General features: G+C 40.0%; 2 protein-coding genes across 2 annotated transcripts; one reads left to right on the forward strand and one right to left on the reverse strand.

Moving 5' to 3' along the window:
- Positions 1–4,891: 4,891 nt before the first annotated feature.
- On the reverse strand, positions 4,892–14,102 carry LOC124063485 (rho-related GTP-binding protein Rho6-like). Its single transcript, XM_046397188.1, has 5 exons — positions 13,843–14,102; positions 13,233–13,320; positions 7,844–7,953; positions 7,572–7,706; positions 4,892–7,410 (listed from the first exon to the last, which is right to left on the reverse strand). The coding sequence occupies exons 1-5, from the start codon at positions 13,960–13,962 to the stop codon at positions 7,165–7,167; spliced, it is 699 nt and encodes a 232-aa protein (XP_046253144.1). The 5' UTR covers positions 13,963–14,102; the 3' UTR covers positions 4,892–7,164.
- Positions 14,103–19,520: 5,418 nt separating this feature from the next.
- prim1 (DNA primase subunit 1) lies at positions 19,521–23,538 on the forward strand. Its single transcript, XM_046395977.1, has 14 exons — positions 19,521–19,669; positions 19,889–20,000; positions 20,159–20,316; positions 20,400–20,506; positions 20,630–20,703; positions 20,797–20,933; positions 21,510–21,568; positions 21,683–21,792; positions 21,997–22,088; positions 22,191–22,323; positions 22,413–22,482; positions 22,570–22,682; positions 23,044–23,142; positions 23,244–23,538. The coding sequence occupies exons 1-14, from the start codon at positions 19,658–19,660 to the stop codon at positions 23,261–23,263; spliced, it is 1,296 nt and encodes a 431-aa protein (XP_046251933.1). The 5' UTR covers positions 19,521–19,657; the 3' UTR covers positions 23,264–23,538.
- The last annotated feature ends 98 nt before the right edge of the window (positions 23,539–23,636 follow it).

Here is a 23,636-nt window from a genome sequence, read left to right on the forward strand (position 1 = left end):
GCAGAGCAGGCAAGATAATACTGCTTAGTATACACAGCACACACTGGCACACATTCATACACCAATTCACATGCATTAGCTGCAAATACAGAAATCACAGACACACACATGAACAGATAATAGGACTGCATTTCACACACAAACGAAACAAAGAAACTCGTTCATAGCAACTGGAGGAAAAAAAAGTTAAATTGTTAATAGATTTCATTTTGAAAGATCACAGAGGACGTGTTATATTTATTGAATGTTTGACTTTAGGGACATTATGCCCTGCATGCAAATGCTAATCCAGTTTAAAATGGTTAACATTAATAGCAGTGTTGTATACTGTGGTGTATGCTGTCTAGTGATGTCTGTGTGCCTCACTGAGTAGCCCAAAGCACAGACATACACAGGCTGATAGCCGCCCTGCTGCCCGAAAGCGTCAGAACAGCTTTGGACCGAGCAATCAGAGGGACAGACTGACTGAAAGAAACTTCACTCAAATAAATCTGGCACAATCAGAGAAATTCAGATTTTGTGTAGAGGAGAGACTGCAGAGCGGTTCAGGCACATGGAAAAAAAATCTGAGACAAAACAATAACTATACCTGGAACATATGGTGTTAGCCACTATATGAAATGCTAAATAGGCAGTTTAAAGGAATGGTTCAACATTTTAGGAAACATGCTTATTTGTTTTCTTCCCTACAGTTAGGTGAGAGGATTAATACTAGTCTTGTATCTGGACTGTGAATATACAGCTACAGTCACAGAATATACAGCTACAGTCAGCTTAGCTTAAAGTTCACTAATTGACATGTTATGCTCAAAAGTCCCATAAAACCACAGCTTGTCTTTTATAGGATTTAACAAACAGTAGGTGTTAATTTGTGAACTTTGGGCAGTACAAACATGAGAGTGGTGTCGATCTTCTCATCTAACTATCAGCAAATACGCACAATTGCCAAACTGTAAAAGAACTGCTTTAAAGTACTTAGATTATACAGACGTACAGTAAACCTAGTTGGAAAAAATATTTTGGAAAAATTAAGGAAAGACATCACAGCGGCCGTGTGTGCTGGACTGGAACACAGAGAGGCAGATGCCCATATGGGACACTGGAGAATGTCACTCCTCAGCCAGCTGAGCCTTTGACATACAACCCCATTTTCCATCCAGAGACAGGAGTTATGACACTGTCAGAGCAGCTGTGGCAAAGATCACTGTTGTGGCGGATAGTGGAGGTGCGTGTGTGTGTGTGTGTGTGTGTGTGTGTGTGTGCACGCATAAGCACAGAGGCATATAAGGGAATGTAACCTATATGTCATTCTGCAGATAGCTCATCAGTAACCAGGCAGCATCTTGCAAACCCCCCCATCCTCTCATCAGCCCCTTTGCTTCCCTCTCTGTCGCTGCTGTGCTGGAGAGGTCTGATAGGTTGATTGTGTGTGAGACAGCATCATGTGTGTGTTTTGATGTGTGTCTGCGTTGCCATGTCTGATAGACGACGTGCTTATGTGGTAATGAGCCACGCTGCACTGCAACCATTTTCTCTGACTCCCCGAGAGGGTTTCAGATGGCAGCACTCTTCCTTAAATCATCCTCTCTCTGGTTCCTCTTCCTCATCCTCAACAGTCTTACATCTCTGCTGCAAGCACCTATCCATCCCGGGGAGGAAGGGATAAATGTCTAGACTGCACAGATCGCTCGCTGCTGACCTGTTCATTAGTTTACATCAGTTATGTTGTGCGATACACATGTCACTGTTGGCTGGTAAAAATCTATTTTCAAGCATGGACTGATTTTCAGAAATTGTTCCAGACAGGAAGGTAATTTTATCAATAAATCAGCAGTGCAGCCTTCTGTTTTCATTTTTTTTCCTTCTGTGAAGGAAAAAAACAATATATTAAATAAAAACAATGAGACAATCTTATTGGCATCAAATACCAAGAAGGACATATATGTGTATGTGTGTGTGTGTGTGTTTGTATATATATCAAATGGGTGTATTTTTTGCTTTTTTAATTTTTTATTGTTCATTTTTATTTGTCATTCTTTTATACTTTATATGTGTACTCCTTTGTGTAGGACCCTGGAGGAATGTTGTTTCATTGCTCTTTGTACATGGTTGTAATGATAATAAACTCTTTGTATCCATGCATGTGTATATACACACACACACATATATATATATATATAAGTGTGTATGTGTGTGTGTGTACACATGTATGAAGTGTAGAGCAAGCAGCCTCTCATTTCTAAGTCTGTGACAATATCTTATAGGAGGCGCTACAGTCATGAGAAGATCAATACTACTCTCATATCAGTCTGGTGAGTAGGCCTGTGCCCTTAGCCAAGAATTATTGCGGCACATGACTCCCCATGACTGTTGTTTTTACACTTTGATTTTTGCACAAAATAAAGATAGAAGATAAAGTTAGTTAATCAGTAAGCTTTAGTGGTACTATAGCAGGCAGATTTTGTTTGCTTTAGGCAAAGCCGTTCTGTCTTTCTAGTCTTTATGCTAAGCTAAGCTAACCAGTTGCTGACTCTGGCTTCATATCTATCATACAGACATGAGGAAAAAAAGCAACTCAAAAGGGAAATGTTCAACATTTTGGAAAGTACACATTCATTTTCTTGCCAAGAGTTAGATAAGAAGATACCACTTTCATATTTGTAAAATAAATACACATTGCAGCTGCAAAGCTTAGCTTAGCATAAAGATTGGAAATGAGGGGCTGGAGGCTTCCTGCTTGGCAAAGCTAGCCAGCTGCTAACTACAGCCCTACAGCCTCATACTACAAACATGAGACGCTGCAATTTAATCATCTCATCAAACTCTCTTCAAAAGGCCAAAACATTTTGAAAAAGCTGAGCTATGCCTTTAAACACAGTCTGCAGCAAACCTAGCACAAATACTAAAAAGCTTCATGCAAGAAGGTGCAGTTGTTGTCAGAGGACCATGGCAGTGCTTGTGTTCCACATCCACTATGGTTATGCGGTATAATCATGCCTTGGAGCAACCTGTCATGGATGACAGGCTCAACACGCCTTTGTCAGAAGTTTATCTGATTTACAGAGACATGTAATGTGCATGAGCCAATTTTTTGATGTATGTGAGTATGTATCTGTGTGAGAGAGACAGGGAGACAGAGAAACTGAATAAAAAGATAAGAGCGTCGTGGACAGACAGCCTGGCAGCCTTGTTTATCTAAAAGACAATCAAACCATTTCCAGCTGCAGAAAATCAATGCTGGAGCAGACAAGAGATTACATTAAGAGACTGGTGATGCAGGGTATATTCCTCATCACCTACTGTACAAAGGTAACGGATAAGGAGGTCAAGAGTCACTACTGCATCCTGTGTGTTATAGTTCAGGAATGGCAAACATTCAGCTACTTCATCCATGTCATGTAATCAGCGGGCACAGTGTGACAGCAGGACAAAGCCAGGGAGATCCTGAAAAGTGCCCATATCAGTCAAGTGAAAGACAAAGCAAATATAGCAATGGAGGTCAGGGAGGATGGTTGGTTACGTAAGAAAAAGCTAAAGAAAAGGAAATGGCGAGAACTGCAGTTGCTGTGGAGAGGAAAGGAAAATGCTTTTGATGGTTTACTTAAGACTCACAAATTGCTCATCTGAATCTGCCAGAAATGTGCTGGAGCTTGTTGCTCCAAATTCAGATTTGCTTGGTCATGACACATTAAGTGTTTAGGCCTACTGAACGGAGATTAGCATTACTCATTTATGCTCAGGTACCTAACTGAACTGGCTGACAGAACTAATGTTAGCTTGCTCTCGGCTAATGTTACACAGTCCATTAGGCCCATAGATCGATGATTTAAGATGAAGAATATGGTTTCGCATTTGAAAAGTGCAATACACCGGAAATTATTAGAAGTCATAACCCAAATAGTGTTAGCTTAATTGGATTCCCACACTGCAAATCACCCGAATAATACAAACTGTGAAACATACTTATTTCTCAATTAATATATTTAGGAATAAAACAAAGTCATACTTGACTGGCAGTTACTTAAGTTTATTTAATATAGTTAAATATATAATTTACCCTCCCAATGATATGTGTTGGGAGAGTAGTTAGTACGTATATAAGGACCTTAGATAGGACTTTACCCTCGCATGAAGTTGAGAATTTATGAATAGCTGATGCTGCAAACAAAACAACAGAAAGTGGCAACTTTTCAAAATCATCATGTATGTAACATGCATGTGGCAAGTTAGGAGGAAAGGGTCGATTGCTTACAGCTGTGTTCATGCTTCAGTGATATAACATCCACAGGCTTGTTTCAACACCATACTGTGCCAGTGTCGTCATCATCATCATCATCATCACGTAGAGCCCACATTCTTCATTCTATTAAATCAGTTGTGTTTTCATTAGGACTGTAGAAAAATGTGCATCATGGACTCAACAGTGTTAAGTTTGCTGTGTCCTCGACCTGAGAAATAAGTGCATGTTATCATTCTTTCTTAGGAAAAACAAGAGACAAACTAGACGATGTGTTTTCAACTTATCAGTCTTTTCTCCTCCAGGAGCCTTGAAATTGATTAAATTACCCAGATAGTCTTATGTTCTAATTTGATTCAGCTGCCAAGTACTGTCTGTTAGACTTAAATAAAGCCTCACAGAAATTCAAACCAGACTTAAATTGACGTTAAGGATCAGATGCAACTATCCTCCCAATATTTTTAACATTTTGCCTGAAACTGTAAAATATATAGTGCTAATAAATACATTTTCTGTACTGCTTCTTATGGTTCTTTGGGTATTTCCCAATTATGTGTATTTCGTGCAATCTTCATGCAATCAATCGTAAGTACATCCATCAGGACTCTAAGGTCTAATTTTAATTTGATGCAGAAGTAAACACTGACTCGTAAATGAACTTCAGACATATTTATTTAAATAAAGATTTAAAGAAAGTAGCATATGACAATAACAAATACAGAATTCAGTCAATAATTTAAGCCGTAACAGGCGACTTGACACATTTGACAACATTTCGTTTTGCTTCAGTAACATTCTTTTGGGGTTTATGAGGAATGATATGTACAGCAACATAAGCCTGTCTGTAAAAAACGAGCAAGAGAGAAACTTTGAAATGAGAGCTGTGCACTGAACCAAAAGGACCTTGTTTAGGATACGCCCTAGACAGGAGTGAGAAAAGAAAAAATAGTGACTGAAGCAGAGCTACAGAAGACATTTTTTTCTTTTTTGTTTAGTTGTAATGCCGTTGCCAACAACCCACTCGTGGCTGCTACCAGCGTGGGGTCTTTAAAACCACGTAGGGATCATTAGCAGTCCTCTGCTCCCTGAAATGTCCAGCCGTCACCTCCGCAGTGGCTTCTGTCTAATGCTACAAATACAAGGTGAGGCGCCCTCTCGGAGAACCGTCCCTCCCTCTCTCCGTGAGGCAGGAGCCCCACTCAGGCCTGCCCCTGCTCACACTGTTGCTAGGCAACGCATAAAATTCCAGTGTTCTGTACATCCAGAGATCTTCTCGGGCTTCTCGGTGCAGACCTACTAATCATCAAGTCCTCCATTAGCTGAGCTGTCAACAGCTGCTAATGCCAGAAGACTCGAGTGAATACAAGAACAACATCCACAGCTACGAAAAACACACCGAAAGGCAGCCACAAGCGAGTAGAAACATCCAGAAAAAAAAAAACAAAATCTATTTATACAGCTTTGAGGGAAGTTGGAAAATAAAATCCGGAATGTATTTAAAGCATAGAAAGAGGAAGGAACAAAAAAATCTCTTTCTCCAGACAGGACCAGCCTGTTTGTGTGATTCACCCCCTTCTCACCTATCGTCTCATGGTCATCGAGTGTTAACGCAGCTATTCAGGCTGGAAATGTCTTCAGGGGCATCTTAGATAACCACTAACAATGAACGATGTAGCTAAACCTAGCACCTGGAGCTTGTTGGAACACGGTGAGCCGGCCAGCATCACACATTTATCGTCCTAATTTCAAAGTTGAGGACTATTTCTCTTTTATTATCCATGACACAGAGGATCCAAAACAAAAAGATTTCTAAGACTCCATTTGGTACATTAAATTACATCCACCCAGTTTGGCTTGTGCAGCAAGACATCGTTGTTACATCTTTTAAAGACCAGGACTTTTTGTTTCTGCGACATGTATCAAACCTGGTATCCATTAAGCAGCTTTTTAAGTTGCAGGGAACAGTGAGATGATGCATCATTAATGTAACATCACTAATGGTTAATAACAATTAGGACTGCTCTGGTTCTGACTGATGAAAGGGGATCTGACAAAATCATGCTCAGACAGTCTTTGCATGGCCTGGGCTTTTGTGTTTGTGTTTGTCACAACACGTCCACCCTAGACTGTGTCGTGGTTCATGTGAGTGCTGAGTCACATTGTGCTCCTTCAGATGTGCTCTCAGTTCGTCCTCCCTCCGCCTTTGCAAATGAACCGTCTTGCTTGCCAAATCCCTCCCTTGACTCCCTTTTTTTCCCCTCCGCTGTCAGCTTTAATTTCCAAATGAAATACTGTGAGTGGGTCAGCAGGGAAATAATGTCTTCAAGGGCCGCTGTTTTAAATTCCCCGAACCGCATTTCTGTAGATACCACTTCCTGTCACTGTCAGATTTTACATTTGATCTCGGCACTCACGCCGTATCGTGACCTTAAAGAGACATTCAGATAAAGATATGGAGGGGCGCCGCTATCAGAATTTCAAATGGGTCTCATCAGGATAATGCAGTGAAATGCTGTGTTTACAACCACTTCCCCAGTGGAAAAGGGGAACCTTGTTTAAGCTATGTCTCACAGCAACCTTTATGCGAGGAATCGCAGATCTGCACCTTAAAGTTCCCGTTATGCTCTCTTTGTACAGGCGGATTTAAATGATCAGAAATATTCTCAACACCAAACTTTGTTTTCACTCTCTGCACTGCGTGCTGGTGATCAAAGGTTCAGTGTCAGACTTGAATATAGAGAGCGTAGCAGTTGAAGCGGTTGACAGGGAGCTTTGGGAAGGATGCTGCAAAGGAGAGAGAGGCTCTCCAGAAATCCACATCATTGCTCTCTTTCCTTTGCACACCCTGGACCCCCGCTGAAGCATCTGCAGACTGCTTGCCCTTGCTTTCATTTTTTTTTTCTCCCCCATCATGGCCTCTGCAGTATTCACATGATGGAGCAGCTCTTGGACTTGTCCTTGCTGAAGGTGGAGGAGAGGAGCTCTGTCTTGCTGGGCAGGTGCAGGAGTCTTTTGGAGAGACGGCGAACAGGGCTGGCTTTATCGGCAGGTTGGAGTTTGTTCATGCAGGCCAGAGCAGCAGTACGGAAAACACTGTGGATGCTCTTCTCTGAGGTGAAGGCGGAGCACTCCAGGTAAGCCTCCGCCCCGAGCTGCTTGGCCATGGAGGAACCCTATAGTGTGAGGGAAAAATATGTGGCACTGAGTGTGACCTCGAGCAGCTTAAAACAAAGGTGGCGGCGGTGGCGGGGGGTGGGTCTCTACAAGTCTGGACAGGAGAGTGAAACCAAAACAGACACACTGGAAGAAAGAGAGGAGTGGTCATGGAACAAACCTGTTCATGGGAGATGGGTGTCTGTTTCTGACTGGACAGCTCCATGCGCGTGCAGACGTCTGTGCGCAGGTCTGTCTTGCAGCCTATTAGTAGGATCCGCGTGCTGGGACAGAAGTCCTGGATCTCTGCTTTCCACTGCAAAGAGAACCATAAACAGCGGTATTCAAGTATGCATAAATCCTCCTAAACATACAGAAAGTGAATATGGGGCAGATTATTGATCAAGGTGGCTACTGCCTGGGTTAAATGAAGTTGTAAGATTGTATTAATACCTTCTTCAGCGCACTGTCTACTGTGTCTGGTCGGCTGATGTCAAAGCATAGGAGCACTGCATCTGAGTCGCTGTAGCAGAGGGGTCTGACGTTGTCGTAGTATGGAGAACCTAGAGCGACAGAGTAAAATCAGGGAACACGCACTTGTCTTATGTAGCTGAAGGACAAGCGCATAGAATTTTATTAAGATGCAGTTTATGATGGTGGGCACTTGCTTAAAGCAACATTTTTCAAAACAAAAGGTTTGAAAGTCTTCCTCGTGTCAGCAAGCGTGAACAGAAAGAAAATATCTCCTTCTGTGGTTTGAGCCCAGCTGACACTATTAAAATGTTCTGTCACAATCATCCTCCTCACTTTCACACAGTACAAACACAAACAGTCACATACAACCCTGCCAAACTGATAAGAGAGCAAATCATTTCACTGAGCTTGACGCCTTCCCACTGAGAGGATTTTTTTTTTTTTTTTTCCAGGAAAGTAAACTAACTCACTGAGTCACAGGCAGTGCAACTCTGCACCAATCACATCTTTCCAGTATTAGTCAATAGCAAACTTTATTTACACAAGTTTTGTTTGAATTAAAAAAAAAAACCTACCAGATGTCCCATGAGGCTAAATTATATCATCATAGGATATTCTGGAGCATATCCCAGCTGACAGCGGGCAAGAGGCGGGGTACACCCTGGACTGGTTGCCATTCAATGCCACGGCTGACACACAAAGACAGACGATCACACACACTCACACACTCACTCACTTTTGGGCAACGTAGAATAGCCAATAAACCTAATGTGCATGTTAAGCCTATAAAAGATAAGAAGGTAGGTTTGCTTTCAACTTTCAACAGAATAAAGCGTGCTCATTAGTGATCTTCAGGGGTGTTGGTATGTTTATTTTGTTACTGATGATGAGTTTCCCCTGTTTGTTCCCAACTTGTTGCTGGCTGTAGTTTTGTAGAGCTCCACCGAACTCCTCTTTGCTGTAGCCTGCTCCGACTAACTGCTGCTTACCATTTCTGACCTTGTCAAACTGATGCCGAAACCTGACTCACTGATCACAGTCATGATTCCTAATCAATATTCAATTGATTTTGGAGAATATTACCGATTGGATCCCCCCAAGTCGCTCACCTGGTAGAGCCACGTATCGAGGCCGAGTCTTTACTTTTGCTGTTGTACCGTCTAGTTCCAAAATTAATATAATTACTGAATGTTCATATGTACACAAGTCACCCAAACGTCAATGTAACTGCATGTCGCATTCAAGAATTTCTAGCAGCTCGCAGCATTTAAACTAAGAAGAGACAAATCATTAATGTTGCAACAGGCTCCATTTAGACAAAGATGAAGGTCTTCTTGTCAACTTGTCTTGTCAACTCCTCAGACATCACTGATGACACTGCAGCGAATGCCTTTATTAACCAGACTTTTCCAGCATTTTTAACCACCATTTATGTGACTGCGCCACCAATAAACCAGCCCTCAAAATTACATCACACACTATTCATCAGCTCACTCAGACAGTCTGCCGTGATTGTTGTCTCATAACTACGACACCTTAGTTGTGAGAATGTGAATTACGGTGTGAAGGAAACATATTTTCCTTACATTTTTACAAGCAGCACAGCTATATGGGTTATTTTTAACTCTCAGGAAGGTTCCTCTGCTAAAAACAGACTGACAGGATGTCCGCCCGCTATTGTCTTCCCTCTGCCACCTAATCACTCCCCACGCAGCAACACCAAGATTTAATTTCCTTCTCCTCTCCTCGGGGACACCAGAAGATTTCCTTGCAAATATAAGAGGGCATAATTAAATCAGGAGTAGATACTTCTAACAGGCTTCTACCAGAACTAACAACTGTTTGTGTTGTCTTGATCAATTTGTCAATCTTCTGAGACATTAATGAAAAAAATTACTACAGTTTATCCAGGGTTGGATCAGATTACTGTTACTAAAAACAAATCACAAAAAAAAATCTAATCTAATCAGAATATGTTGGGTTGCTTCAAAATCAAACAATGAACATACTGCACCTTGGACAAAAATAAATAAATAAATAAATAAATGGACGGAGCCACAAAATTTTCCCCAAATATGCTTTTTTCCCCCTCTTTAAACAACTCAAAACTTTTCCAATGCTAACACAAAGCAGCGCATTCAACACTCTACACTGTTTGCCATACATTTATGTGCCATCATCTGTTTTCATTGTAAATAAAAAGGAATTAAAAATCCCACAATCCTTAAATCATCATTAACAAACAAAAAAGTTGTGGACCTGGAAACTCAGGGAATCTGCCCACCACAAAGTAGAGTACATCACAGTCACAGTCTAAGAAAACCTCGCAATGCGAGATGTGCTCTTCATGAGTTAACAAATCTCTGGTTATCATAAAGAAAAGTTTCATAATTTTATTTCAATTTTAAAACTGCTATATTTCAAAAATTGAATCAAAAATCGTTCAATTCTTCTCAGCACAACTTTTTGCAATCTGATTACATGATCTTGTAATTTGTTACCAACAAACCCTGAGCGTAGCCACCAAGAAACGCTGCCATTCAGGGCCCTTCTTGGTTAACTCAAGTCAGTCTGAGTCTTTGGCTGCTGTCGGAAAAGTAGGACAACTTACACAACGACTGTCTATCAATAACTTCTTTTTTTCTTCTTTTAGAGGGAATCAAAGCGCCGTCACATAACTATTCAGGGTGATGTAAGGTTTGAGAAAGAGGAGGCAGAGAGATCTAAAGAGGACACAACTTGTTGCACCCACCACCTCCCACACACCATCAGCCCCCTGCCTGGACACACAAACAAACACACACAAACCCAGGCACCCAAACGCAACACCTCCAGTTGAGCAAGCATTAGTCGATAGCCTCTCTGCTTCTCAAAGAAAGAAAGAAAATTCAAGTAGTTGGACCCTTTCACCAAAAGACAAGATAAGACCGTGTTTGTCTTGATAAGAGATGTGACATCAACAGGAAAAAAAGCGCTTCTGAATCTTTTTTTTACCATTATTATTGTGAGAGACGGCAGCCAGCAGCATTCAAATAGTTGATCACTGAGAAATTCATTTTAATAACCGACTTGATTGTGTTCATTTTTCAAAGAAAGTGCCACATAATGTGAAGTTTTCAAAATGTACAAACAAATCGATAATTAAAAAAAAATCTTAAGTCGCAGCCAAAATAAATAAAGATAATAAAAGTGGAGAATGGAGAAAAACATAAAGAGGGACAGGAACTCTCCGTTGTTGTGTATTGCAAATGTAAACAGGCCTTATGCAATGTTTCCTCTGGAAAGAGTGACTGTCCACAAAGTTTTCAGTCCGTGGGAGATAAACACACAAACCTGCATTAGTTCAGTGCCGTTTCAGTTACATAAGACCTTTGTTTTTTTTTTTAGGCGGCACACACCATAAGGCGGTGAGGAGGTCATGCATATCTTTTCGTTCAGTATCCCTCACTTGTGCCTTCTGTTCGCAATGAACCTACGCCATACACACATGCACAGTGGCACGCACACACACACGCGCGCTTACCCACACTCTCAGAGACTTCCACCCCCTGCATGGACGAGGCATCCCCCTCTCCCCTGTGAAACAACCCCTCTGCAGGCCAACTGGCACTGCTCAGCTTCCTCTGAGCACAAAGCCTCAGCCGGTGCTCTTATGAAATAAATCCATACAGGAACAGATGGCTTCTCTTATTGATCCCACTTACATAATTTTTTTTCCTATAGGTTTTAAGGTCATTGTGTCAATTAACATGACCCACAAAACCTTGTCATAACAGCGACTTTAAAAGGTCGGTAGCGTTAATTGGATTGGATTCGGAAACAAGGAGTGACATTTGAACTGTACGTGTTAGGGCTGCAACTAATGACTGTTTTCATTGCCTGTTAACCTACAGATTGTAATTGTTTTGTTTGGAAATTATGAAAAAAAGTGAAAAATCCAGCAATCCCACACTCAAAGATATTCATTTTACAGTCACATTAACGAGAGAAAAGCAGCAGATCCTCACATTTAAGGAGCCAGAACCAGAAAACTGTTGACTCTTTAAATCAAATGATGATTCAATAATCATAACAGCTGACACAAGTGCCTGTTGATTGACTCACTGATTAATTGACTAATAGCTGCACTTTTGCATTTGTGGTGAAGATTACCAAAGTTATTAACCTACTTTTGTTCTAACCTTTCTTGGATGTAATATATGATACTATTGTGATCTTTAATAAGCTGAATTCTTCCCCATAGAGGTCAGAGGTCGTCTCTTCATCTGGTAGACTGAAGCCAAGCTGATTCAAACTTACTGTAAATAAATGTTCATCCACTCAAAAGGGTGGCCTCCCTGAGCTGCCAGGTGTACATGTGTACAAGACATAGGGACTACCTAAAGTTTTTACAATTTACCATCAAAACAATTCAAATTGGCCCACAGACAAAAATTAAACAGCAACAAAGTTTTAAGTCATTTGTCAGACATTTTTTAGTTCGGCCTTCTCAAATGAGAGGATTCACTTCTTTCCTCAGTTTTATATCCTTATGGACTGAATATCTCATCTAGTTTTGGACTGCCAATATGGAACAAGGAATTGGAAGATGTTACCTTAGGATTTAGGAAATGATGTGTATTTTACGCAACAAAATGACAGGCAGGTTAATCAATAATGAAAATAACTCCTAGTTGCAGCCTTACTTTAATAATATAAACTGCTTAAAGAAAATCTTACAAATCAGATTGAAATTCTGTTTAAGTTTAGGATCAAACCAATTATTTAATTCCAATACACGTGTGAATATATAAAGTGCATATTTCAGGGCACTAGAAACTTCAGGTCACTCAGTAATAATTCAGTTGTATTTTTAACCTTGTTTCCTGTTTGTCCTTTTTAAAAATTTTAAAATTGCATGAATGATTTTCTAAAACTTTTGCATGATTTTGCTTTCAAAACTGTGGATTTTAGGAGCCAGTTGTCCTGTGGGTAATCCAGGCCCTGCTGTGGACTGCCTGCACCAATGCACCAAGGCAGATCTCTCAGCAGATTTCACACCGGTGAAAAGCTGATTAACTGCATCAAAACAGGACCGGCAGATAGTGAAGTCAGGGTAAACAGCAACAATACTGTTTGTAAAACAATGAATGGAGATGGAGCCTTATTTGCAAATGTCACTCGACTCCGGGTTGACTGTGTTGTTGGGAGGGTAAACAAGTTCCACCAATTAACCCACGAATGGAGAACTGAAACTGCTTGACTCGTTGCTCAAGCACAAACACTAACTATGAAAGCTTGGTGAGGATTTTAAATTGACAGGGAGAAAGCGGCCTGGTCGCTTGTGCAAGAGTCACCTTTATTAAATAGTATAGAGTATAATCCTCACCTGATGTGTCCCAAAGGCTGAGCTCAACACGCTGGTCTTCAAGCTCCAGACAGGCTGTGTAGTTCTCAAACACAGTGGGGACGTACGTCTAGAAATGGACAGTGAAGGAAAGGTTTCAGGAGGCATTTATAGCCTGTCTTCTTTCTTTCTTTTTTAATTATCTCAAATTCACATGGAAATGGAATAGCTAATTCATCAATAACAGCTTTAGAACAAATTAAATAGAACCTATAACCTATAAAAGCAAAATTAAAAGGCAATATATTTCAACATATTTATCAAGTATATTGAAATATTGGTAAATAAAATACATAGCCCATAGTTAAATATCCTTTACTGTATGTATGTCAGCCCAATACATCTGTGAGGTACCGTGGAGTTTAAAAAAATATATTATATAAGTAAGACTGGGATATTAATATTATAAGCTACGTCTTCAACAAAATTTAACATAGAACAAAAGTAGTCCTGGAGGGAATCTTCAAGTGGCCAAAAATGTATTCTTCTTCGAGGGGGGAGAAACGAATAAAACAGAGAAGACCTACAGTTTCAATAATCAATATCTGTTAAACAGCTGCAGACATTTTAACGCTTGATCGGCATCTCATACCTCCGGGTAGCAATCCTTCGCCAGCACTTGTAACATCGCTGTTTTACCGCATTGGACGTCCCCGACCAGCACTAGTTTACTCCTCGCTACGAATGGCTGCGTGAGTCTTCTTTCCTTCATGGCGGAGATGAATTGGCTGGGATGAAAAATAAGGACAAAGTTTGGTTTAATCCTCTCAGTTACCGGCTGCGTTCCCCGTCTCGCCCAGGCAGGCAGTCAGTCAGTGAGTGAAGAGGCGGCAGGAGGATCAGCAGCAGTCAATGGTATCACTGCGGAACTTTATATTGTCGCGCCAACCAATGAGCGCTGCGCAGTGCGCGAGCCGGAGGAGGAGGAGGAGGAGGAGGAGGAGGGTAAGTGCACGAGGTCTCATCTTGTTAATTGTTGGTAATGTTGGAGGGTGAAATAGAAGGACACACCGGGGGTATGTCCGCTGGAGGGATTTATCTAAGCAGATGTACTCAGGTGCTGTACTTTAATACAGATTTGATTTAGGTCTGCTTTACCTGGCTATGTTCATTTCGTGGTAGTTTCAGCTATAAATGTATTTAAAGTGATGGGTTGTTACAAATGAAGAGCATTTCTCACTGTTTTCGGATTTTTAAGTTGAGTTGTTTAGAAAATAAGCATCAGACTGATCCAGAAATGAAAAGCCCTAAACGAAGTAATTAAAATTGGTTCCGCTTCAGCAAAATAGCCCACAACTGTAAAATCCAACTTTTACCAAATTTGTAATCGCATTTAGTCCACTTGTAATCAAGTATTTTTATTTTTTACCATCTGACTTAGTAATTACTTACTCGAGTAAAGCCTCTGCATACTTCTTCCACCACTGCTGATGTCAGCACAGATCATCGCCAGCCACCCTCACACCATCAGCTCTCAAACTGTGGGCAGAAATCAAAAATAAGTTAAAAAAAAAACAATGATACTGGTGTCATGGCTCATGACATTCATGGTCCCCAAATGATGAATCCTATTGAATTTGGTAATTCCCCGATCTGTCCTGTCATGCCACCACGAAGTTGGCCTTTTGGTTCAGAGTGAAACGTCTTGACAATGAAATGTGGTACAGACTTTAATGCCCTCCTCTAATTTCTACACTGTAGTATACTTTAAGGTAAGAGATTTGAGTCTGTCCTCCACCACTAGAATATTGTAACTTACTAAACATCAGCATGTTGCCATTGTGAGCATGTTAATAAGCTGACATTAGTATTTATCACAGGAGCTGCTGTGAAATTCATCCAGCCTTGTAACTGGGCTGCCATGGCTGCAGGTTTTGCTCTGTCCAAAAGGATAAAAATCTGCATAGCAGCACCTTTACAGCTCACTAAAAAACATGTTCAATCTCATTTGTTTAACTTGTCCAAAAACAAAAGAGTAAAAACATAACAATTGTGGTTTTATGAAGGGGTAATGTTCTGGATTATTTTTCTGGTAGTCCAGTGGAGATGCCTGGAAGTTAGAGCTCATTATTTAGCAAAGATCTCGGCAAAAGAAAGTGAAAAAGCGTGTTTCCCCAAATGTCAAACAGTTTATTTAAGTAAACACTAATAACCTGATGATGTTGTGAAAGTTAAAGGGGATTTCTTGTCTCTGTGGAAAACCTGATGTGACTCTGGTTATAGGCCATCTCATCTGTTATCTGACTTGTGTCAATAGCACAGTGGGTTGTGTGTGCTTGTAGTATCTCAGTTCAGAGGTCAGAGTTTCAGAGAAATGTCGTTTTTGGTCAGATGATGAAATGGTTTGAGATGACAGTGTCTGAGAGAAGGCTGCAAGGAGGACACAGAAATCCAGCCCATCAGAATTTACTCTAAATGTTGTGTAAATGTCTTATCTGTCTGTTTTAGTGCGCTTTGTCTATATCCTTCTAACCAACTGCAATATAAAAATGCAAATTATTATCACATGAAACACATGAGTGACTGCACCTATTCACGTGTTTATATAACATGTAGCGTGTAGCAAGCGCTGCCTCCCGACACCAACTAAGATGACAGATGGCTTCATCAAACTGAAGTGAATGAATCAGCCATTTGGAGAGGAAGTGGAGCGTGGCTAGTTGTGCAGAACATAAATGGAAACAACTGCTCAACTGTCACAGACGACTCTTTGATGCCATTAATTTGTAGTGTGAAATTCTGGATTGGGGCATCAATTGCGCCTGCCGCCTGGTGCAGGGAGAAATGAGGTGAACTCTTCTCACTCTCTGTCTTCATTCATTTACATTTTCTGCCTTCATGTTATGTTCCCTCCTTTTATGCTTTAATACCATGCTAACGCTTACATGCATCTACTTACACTTAATGCTTCACTGCTTCATGCTCCATTTATCTCTTTTAGTGGTCTTCCTGTCTGTCTTAAATGTCTTACATGCATGCAGCTGCTACCTCCCTTCAGATATCATTCACCTTTTTTTTTTCCAGATTTCCCTTTCCTTCTCTGTAAACAGAGTATCTGTCATCTGAAACTTCGATATTGAATTGTTTGCTGTTTTGGAATGTTGTCCCACTCGCTAGCAGAAGCCCCAACCTCTTTAAACATTAACTATTATTTACATTGGATAGATAAGAGGGGTCCAGTTTGAAGTTCCACATTTTGGGAAGTGTGCTTATTAGCTTTCTAGCCAGGAGCCGACAGATGCCACTTTGATGTTTGGGCTTTATTGAGGTGGAGCTGGGAGTTGGTTAATTTAAATTAGTATAAAGACCAGAAGTTGTGGACTTCCTGGAGTCTTGTCACTCTGGACATGCCAGGAAATTCAAGACTTTTTGCTAATTATATTGATGGCAGGGCTTCAGGGATGGCATTGACGGGTCCACTTTTGTTTAGACTAAAATATCTTAGCAACTGTTAAATATATTGCCATGAAAGTATATTGTAATATCCTTGACCACTACTGATTTTGTTGATTGCATGATGTTTTATTTAGTGCCATTGTGAGGTAGACATTTGTGAATTTTTAATAAAATGTGAAATGAAAATATTGGATGGTCTGCCATGAAAGTTGGAATGTATGCACCCTCAAGATGAACTGTAAAAACCTTGATGATCCCTTAAATGCAAAATCAAACATTTTTTCTTTTGGTTTATGACCCACATACCTGCAAACCAAATCACATTCCCATCAGCCTCAGCTCCTCAGTTTGTGTTTAGTACTAATTAGCAATTGTTAGCTAAAACACTAAACTAACATGTTAGACATAGTAAACATTAGTTCTGCTAATCAGCGTGTTAGTATTTACCTCCAAGCATGGTTTTGATTTTACTTACTTACTTATGAGATGTTTATGCTGAATTAAGCTATCGTCGTTGTATCGAGTCGTATTAATCTTCTTATCTCTCTTGGAGAGAAAGAAAATAATCATTTTTTCCGATTCCTTTAAGAACAGTTTTACACCATGTGGGCGTTCCTGATGATGGAACAATACATTTTCGAAAGGTTAACATGACTTTTATATCATCAAACGACCACTCCTCGTGTACAGCTAACACAGTGACCTGTAGTGCCAGCCAACGTGCTCCATGGGCACCTGATGACAGTCTGACCTAGATTCATCTATGTTACATTTTTACCTCGTGCTGCACCTTTCTTAACTTGACCCACTGACATTTTGGTGTGTGTGTGTGGGTGTGTGTGTGTGTGTGAGACAAGGGAAAGCTGAAGTATAATAATTTAAAGATGCCAGTTATGCCTTTGGTTAGAAGCTCCTCTATGTAATATGCGTTAATTTGCACCACAATTGTTAAGATACGCTGGGATTGATTGTCAGTATAGAGAGACGTGCAACCGGGTCTTTAATTTAAATCCATTTCAAATATTATCTTAGACAGGGCAGCAGGAAAAAAGAAAAGAAAGAAAGAAAAACACCACCACATCCCTTATGGCTTGAGGCGAAATAATTTGCATAATTCGAGTAAGATGTGGTTGAGAGCTTTTACATTATGTAAAACAGGGTGTGATTAAGGAATATTACCATAAGCACAAGCGCAATCAAGAAGTGGAAATGTATTGGCAATGCTCGTCTATAAACTGCTCTTGAACGTCGCACAGCTCAGTGATGCTCCAGAAACTTGTTCATTTCCATTAATGTAGTGCACAGGCATTTCACATATTTTGACACATTTTGGCAACTGCTGGGTAGTCTAATTGAAATGGTGGAGCGCAGTCCTCACTCACAGCATCTACCTGTCTGACAAAAGTTTAAAAAAAATCTAAATGGATTTAATGGAGTAGTCTGCATAAGAATGGAGCCGTCTTGGTCGGTCAGTTGTGCAGAAATGATACTGATACGAACTGATACAAATTAATTGATTTATTTTGCTTCTCAAAAGCTTCAGACTTACCTACATTTGCTGCACATTAAGGCAGAATGACTTTTGATTTAAAATTTCTGATGGCAGCAGCACCGTATTGAAAGATCTGCATGCAAAATGTTTTGACATTTACATTCTGTCAGCTTTCCATTTTGTGTGGAATGAAGAGAGAACAACAGAGATGTGGAAGGAAATTCCAGCGAAAGCCAGGAGAGTCAGGAGATGAGACACTACGAATAAAATCCTGGAGTTAGTACGTATATTTAATACATAGCCACAGTGCAAACAGCGACTGCTGTTTTGTATCACAAGTACAATTACTGACAAAAGCTCTTATCACTGCACAGCTCTCAACCTTGAGTGTGAACAGGGCCACTTCACTCAGATGGAGTTTGAGACTCTGGCTGGAAATACAGCAGTGAAGCCTCATCATTGTGAAGCAATCATTGTCGCCACCCGGACTCGTGTGTAAGACAAAAAGGGGCACCTCCCGTTCACCTATTTGTCTCGAAAGCAAAAGTGTCCTTTTCAAATGTCAAAGCAAAGGTTGTCCTTTGCACTTTGCATGTAGATTATCTACAGTTGTGTCTGACTGAAGAGGGAATGACATAATTTAGACCAATGTAGCCATAAAATAACAAAGAAACAAACCTCTGCTGTTCAGGCCATCCTGTTTTGTTTTTCACCTCTTTACAAAGAGTGTCTGTGCATACTGTGTAACTCAACTAAGAGTTTTACATGCACTTATCTGTTTTCATAGTCTTATTATAACCTAAAATGTTAAAGTATATTTATCTGCAACAATGAGAATTACCATCACATTTTCTGGTTTTGCTCAGTACGGCAACCCTGTAAATATTCCAGTGAAACTGTCCTGCCCTCTAAAGGTGTAGGAAAGTCATTACAGTCTAAACAAAGCCACAAAAATCGTCAAGATCCAGTAATATTTTTGTTGCTGGAGTGAGCAGATTATAAAAATGGTTGGCCACCAAATTCGTTATTCCCTGTTTTCAGTGTAGTAATGCCAAGTTGGCAGTTTAATGCGGGACAAATTGGAATATTTATATAACAACATTGGTATAAGGGCTAAGTAGAATAGAGATGTTTTAGGGTTACTCATTTTCGTTACATTTTCTTCATGTTTTTAAACAATCTAAGACATTTTTTATCCTCAAGTATAAAAATGTAACTCGCCTTTCTCTTTATTCTGTATTTCTTAATTTATTAATAATGTGTTAATTTATTTTATTGGATGTATTAGCTCCGTTGTTTGGTTAAAAATACATTTTTAGTAGAGTCAAATTACTACATATCCCATGAGTCTCTCGTTCCCCCGCGACACTTCCGCCATGTTTTTTCATTGTCGGACAAATATTTCAAGGTTAAGTCAAGCTTTGAGTGCGTCAGCCGACCACTGGCGCAGAATTGATTCAAATTCAGCTCTCTGGAGGTTACATTGTTTTACTTTTAGTTGCTGGCTATTTTAATAGAAATGCTAATTCGGGTAAATATCTGTTACTTTCTGACGCATTTCCGTGTTTCTGTGACGTGTTTGTCTTAACCCTGTGCTATTGGTTCACTCCGTTCCTTAAGAGTTTTCCCGCGCTACCCTCGTTGTAAAACAACACACCGAGCTGTCAGCTTTACGTGTTGGTAAGCTAGCGTGTCGGTGACAATTTTGCATAATTTTACAACATAACGCGAATTGTTACTACACTGTCAGGCCATGCCGTCCTCAGATTATGACTCGGCCTCTTTGCCGGACTTACTACCGCTATACTACCGACGGCTGTTCCCATTCTCCCAGTATTACCGCTGGCTAAACTATGGAGGAGGTGAGTATCCTGATCTGACAGGCCATGCAAGCTAGTGAAAAATACTGTTAGTTAAGTGACTTCAGTCTTTTTTTTGACATTACATCCACTATGCCCAAGTCTAACAGCCAAAAACACCATAGCGGACTAATGTATTATTATTTTCTTCTACACTTCAGTGCAGAAGAACTACTTTCAGAATCGAGAGTTCTCCTTCACACTCAAAGATGACATATACGTCCGCTACCAGTCGTTCAGCACTCAGAATGAGCTGGAAAAGGAAATGCAGAAGATGAACCCTTACAAGATCGACATTGGAGCGATATACAGTCACAGGGTGAGACTTCATGTGTGTAACGTTTGCTTTCACGGGTCACTGGAGTACATATGGATGAAGTTTCATCTGTTTGTCCCCCTCAGCCCAGTCAACACAACACCGTGAAGTCAGGGACCTTCCAGGCCCTGGAGAAGGAGCTGGTGTTTGATATCGATATGACAGATTATGATGATGTCAGAAGCTGTTGCAGGTAAGTGGATATGTGGTTCAATTTGTTGGTTTACTTCTGTACGCTGTGCAGTGATTACCATAATTGCTGCATCACTGAGTGATTCAGCATATCCTCACAGTCACATCACTGATTGTATTTTAGTGCTGCAGACATTTGCTCCAAGTGCTGGACCCTGATGACCATCGCCATTCGCATCCTGGATAGAGCTCTTCGAGGTTTGTCACTGTTTTACTTTCAGGCATCTGCTAATTTTATCTTCAGTTGTTGGAAAAATATTAGCTGTAAACACGGTTCATGTGTTGTTCCAGAGGACTTTGGTTTCCAGCACCTGCTGTGGGTTTATTCTGGCAGAAGAGGAGTGCATTGCTGGGTGTGTGATGAAGCTGCCAGGAAGCTCTCTGTAGCAGCACGCTCTGCAGTTGCAGAATATCTCAGCCTGGTTAAGGTAATAGTATTTTAGCTTTTGAAAGATTATTAAAACAGACTTACTTATTAGTAACAGGCTTCTGTGTTCATCACCATGTGTGTATTGGTGTGTTCCTCCCGAGTGTCAATAAAATGTCAGTACAGTGTTAAGTATGGCAGGAAGTAGTTATCAGTTAGATACCATTCTGAAAACTGATTAATTGTTTAATTTCTAAGCAAAATGCCATGGCATTTCTTTTGTTCAGACTTCTCAAATGTGAGGATCTGATACTCTTTTGATCACATGATAGTAAACTGAATCTTGGGCTTTTGTTTATTAGGTCAAATAAAATAAACCATATGGATACATCACAATGAAATTTTCACTATTTTGTGATAATTTATCTAGATCGAGCTATTAGTCATGAAAATAATCTGCCGGAAACATTGTTAGCTGCTGCTTTCTTTCCCTCTAAATAGATACTTTCAGAAACATTTAAAAATATTTAACAATACTTAAGTTAGTAGCAGAACTTTTGGTGTATTATCAGTTAATTAATGAACTATATATACAAAATCAGTGAGGTTTTTTTGTGATGTGCTACTTGATTTGTAGGGAGGTGAAGAGACAGTGAAGAAGGTTGTGTTGACAGATCCAATTCATCCTTTTATCAGGTAAGAATCAGGTCATTTTCTTAATGAAGGCCAGTTTGAGGCTCTACCCGGTGTGTGCTGTTCTGACGACTGTTACCGAGGATGTTTAAGAGTCTGTACCTGTTATCACAACAGAGAGTCTTTGACAGTGGTGGAGCATTACTTCACCCGGTACGCACTACAGGAGCAGGACATACTCGGCCGCAAGGGATCCGTAGACAAAGTGCTGGCACTCGTGCCTGAAGATATCCTTTTCAACATATGCTGCATGTTTGTCTCTTGAAGACATTAGAGTTGAACTGAACGGGTGAAAAAATGCTTTTTCTTTCATTCAGATGTCATTCAAATGTGACATTATAAGATCTTGTTCTGTTTGAATAAAAATACATTTTTACAACATAGAAACATTTTGAGAAAATAACTGGGCATGACTTTAACTTAGTGCTTACATGTAAGGAAAGAATTACAACAGGATTTCCAGAATGAGAAGAAACCTGAAAGTCGTTGGAAATTAATCGAGGAACTAGCCAATAGGAAACAGGTTTGTAAATTGCTCCTATGACATAAAGACACTGTTTAACCTTTAACAGCAAGAGGGCTTATGACAAATGCAGGTGCATTGATATAATCTTTCTTCTTGCAGAGCACTGCCAAAAAGGGCCAACACTTTGAGAAAGAAATCATGCTGCAGTATTGCTACCCACGCCTTGATGTGAACGTCAGTAAAGGGGTGAACCACTTGCTGAAAAGCCCCTTCAGTGTCCATCCCAAAACAGGTGAGCACAGATTTTAGTCAGGATGGCATCAGGATGGAATACACTGCTGACGGTCTCACGGTGACTTCTCTCTTTTCAACCCTGGCCAGGACGCATTTCTGTTCCCATTGACCTCAAAGAATTAGATTCATTTGATCCTTTTGCTGTGCCCACAATCAGGTAAGTTATAATTTAATGTCTCATGCTCTGTTGTGTGTAGTGTTTGACGTTTGTCTGAGCTGATGTTATAACTTTTTGTTTTCTAAGTCTGATCTGTGAGGAGCTGGATCGACCCAAGAGAGGAGAAGAGGAAGAGAAGTCGGAGGACAACAAGGAGAAGGAAAACGAGAAGGATGCAGCAGAGAGACGAAAAATCAGAGGTGAAATTCTGAAACCTTAATCTCATTTTACAATTTTCCTCTGAAAGTTATGAGCAGGCCAACACAAAATAATGTGGCAAGTTTTCCTGGATCAGAAGGATGAATATGGTACATCAACCATGTCATGCTGAATCTCAGGTTATTTTCCTTTGATATGAAAATAAATTTAAATTTAAACATACCAGAGATACTGAGCAGATGTGTTGCCTCACTGAAGTCTTGTTCAGCCATTTTTTTAAACATAATTATTGTGATTAATACCAGGATGACTCACTTTTACACAGTGAGGTTCCATAGCACCAGTGAAGTTTTAGTTGATTGTAAATTATTTGTTTAATCTACTGATTTCTTTTCTCCACAGATTACAAAAGAACGAGCCTGGCAAAGTATGTGAAATACATGGATCAGTTTCTGGATGGATTGGCTCACTCTTGGAAAGGAGAGCTTCTCAGAAAAAGTGGTAAGATTTTATTCTTAGTAGGTGAAATATGGGAAGAACAACTTTTAAGATGTTTGTTCTTTCATGTAATCCGTTTTCTTTTATCCTTTTTTGCTTTTTAGATTTTCAGAAAGAATTCTGAAGTGGATCAACTATGAGAAAGTGACGCAGAAGAGGCACAGTTAATGGCTCTTTACCACTTAACATTGGTGACGATGCAAATCGTCCTGTTTTGGGGGGCTTCGTGTTGTGCTGGAATGCTGATATTTTTTCTAATGAGCAATATTTTCCTTCAAGTCTGTTTTGTTACACTTTCATCAGATTTGACAACATAATACATTCATCAACAAAACATGCCATTGCCCTCATTTTGTTTTTGTACATTTGTTTGTGACAATAAATTTGGTATTCCTGTTATCACGTGTCAAGTCAAGTTATTAAAATTTTTTAATTCTGTTGTATTTAATAAGCTGATTATATGCATTATAAGTAGAATTTCAAAGTAACTAGTAACT

This window comes from Scatophagus argus, chromosome 8 (genome assembly GCF_020382885.2).
Source record: "Scatophagus argus isolate fScaArg1 chromosome 8, fScaArg1.pri, whole genome shotgun sequence".
NCBI lineage: Eukaryota > Metazoa > Chordata > Actinopteri > Scatophagidae > Scatophagus > Scatophagus argus.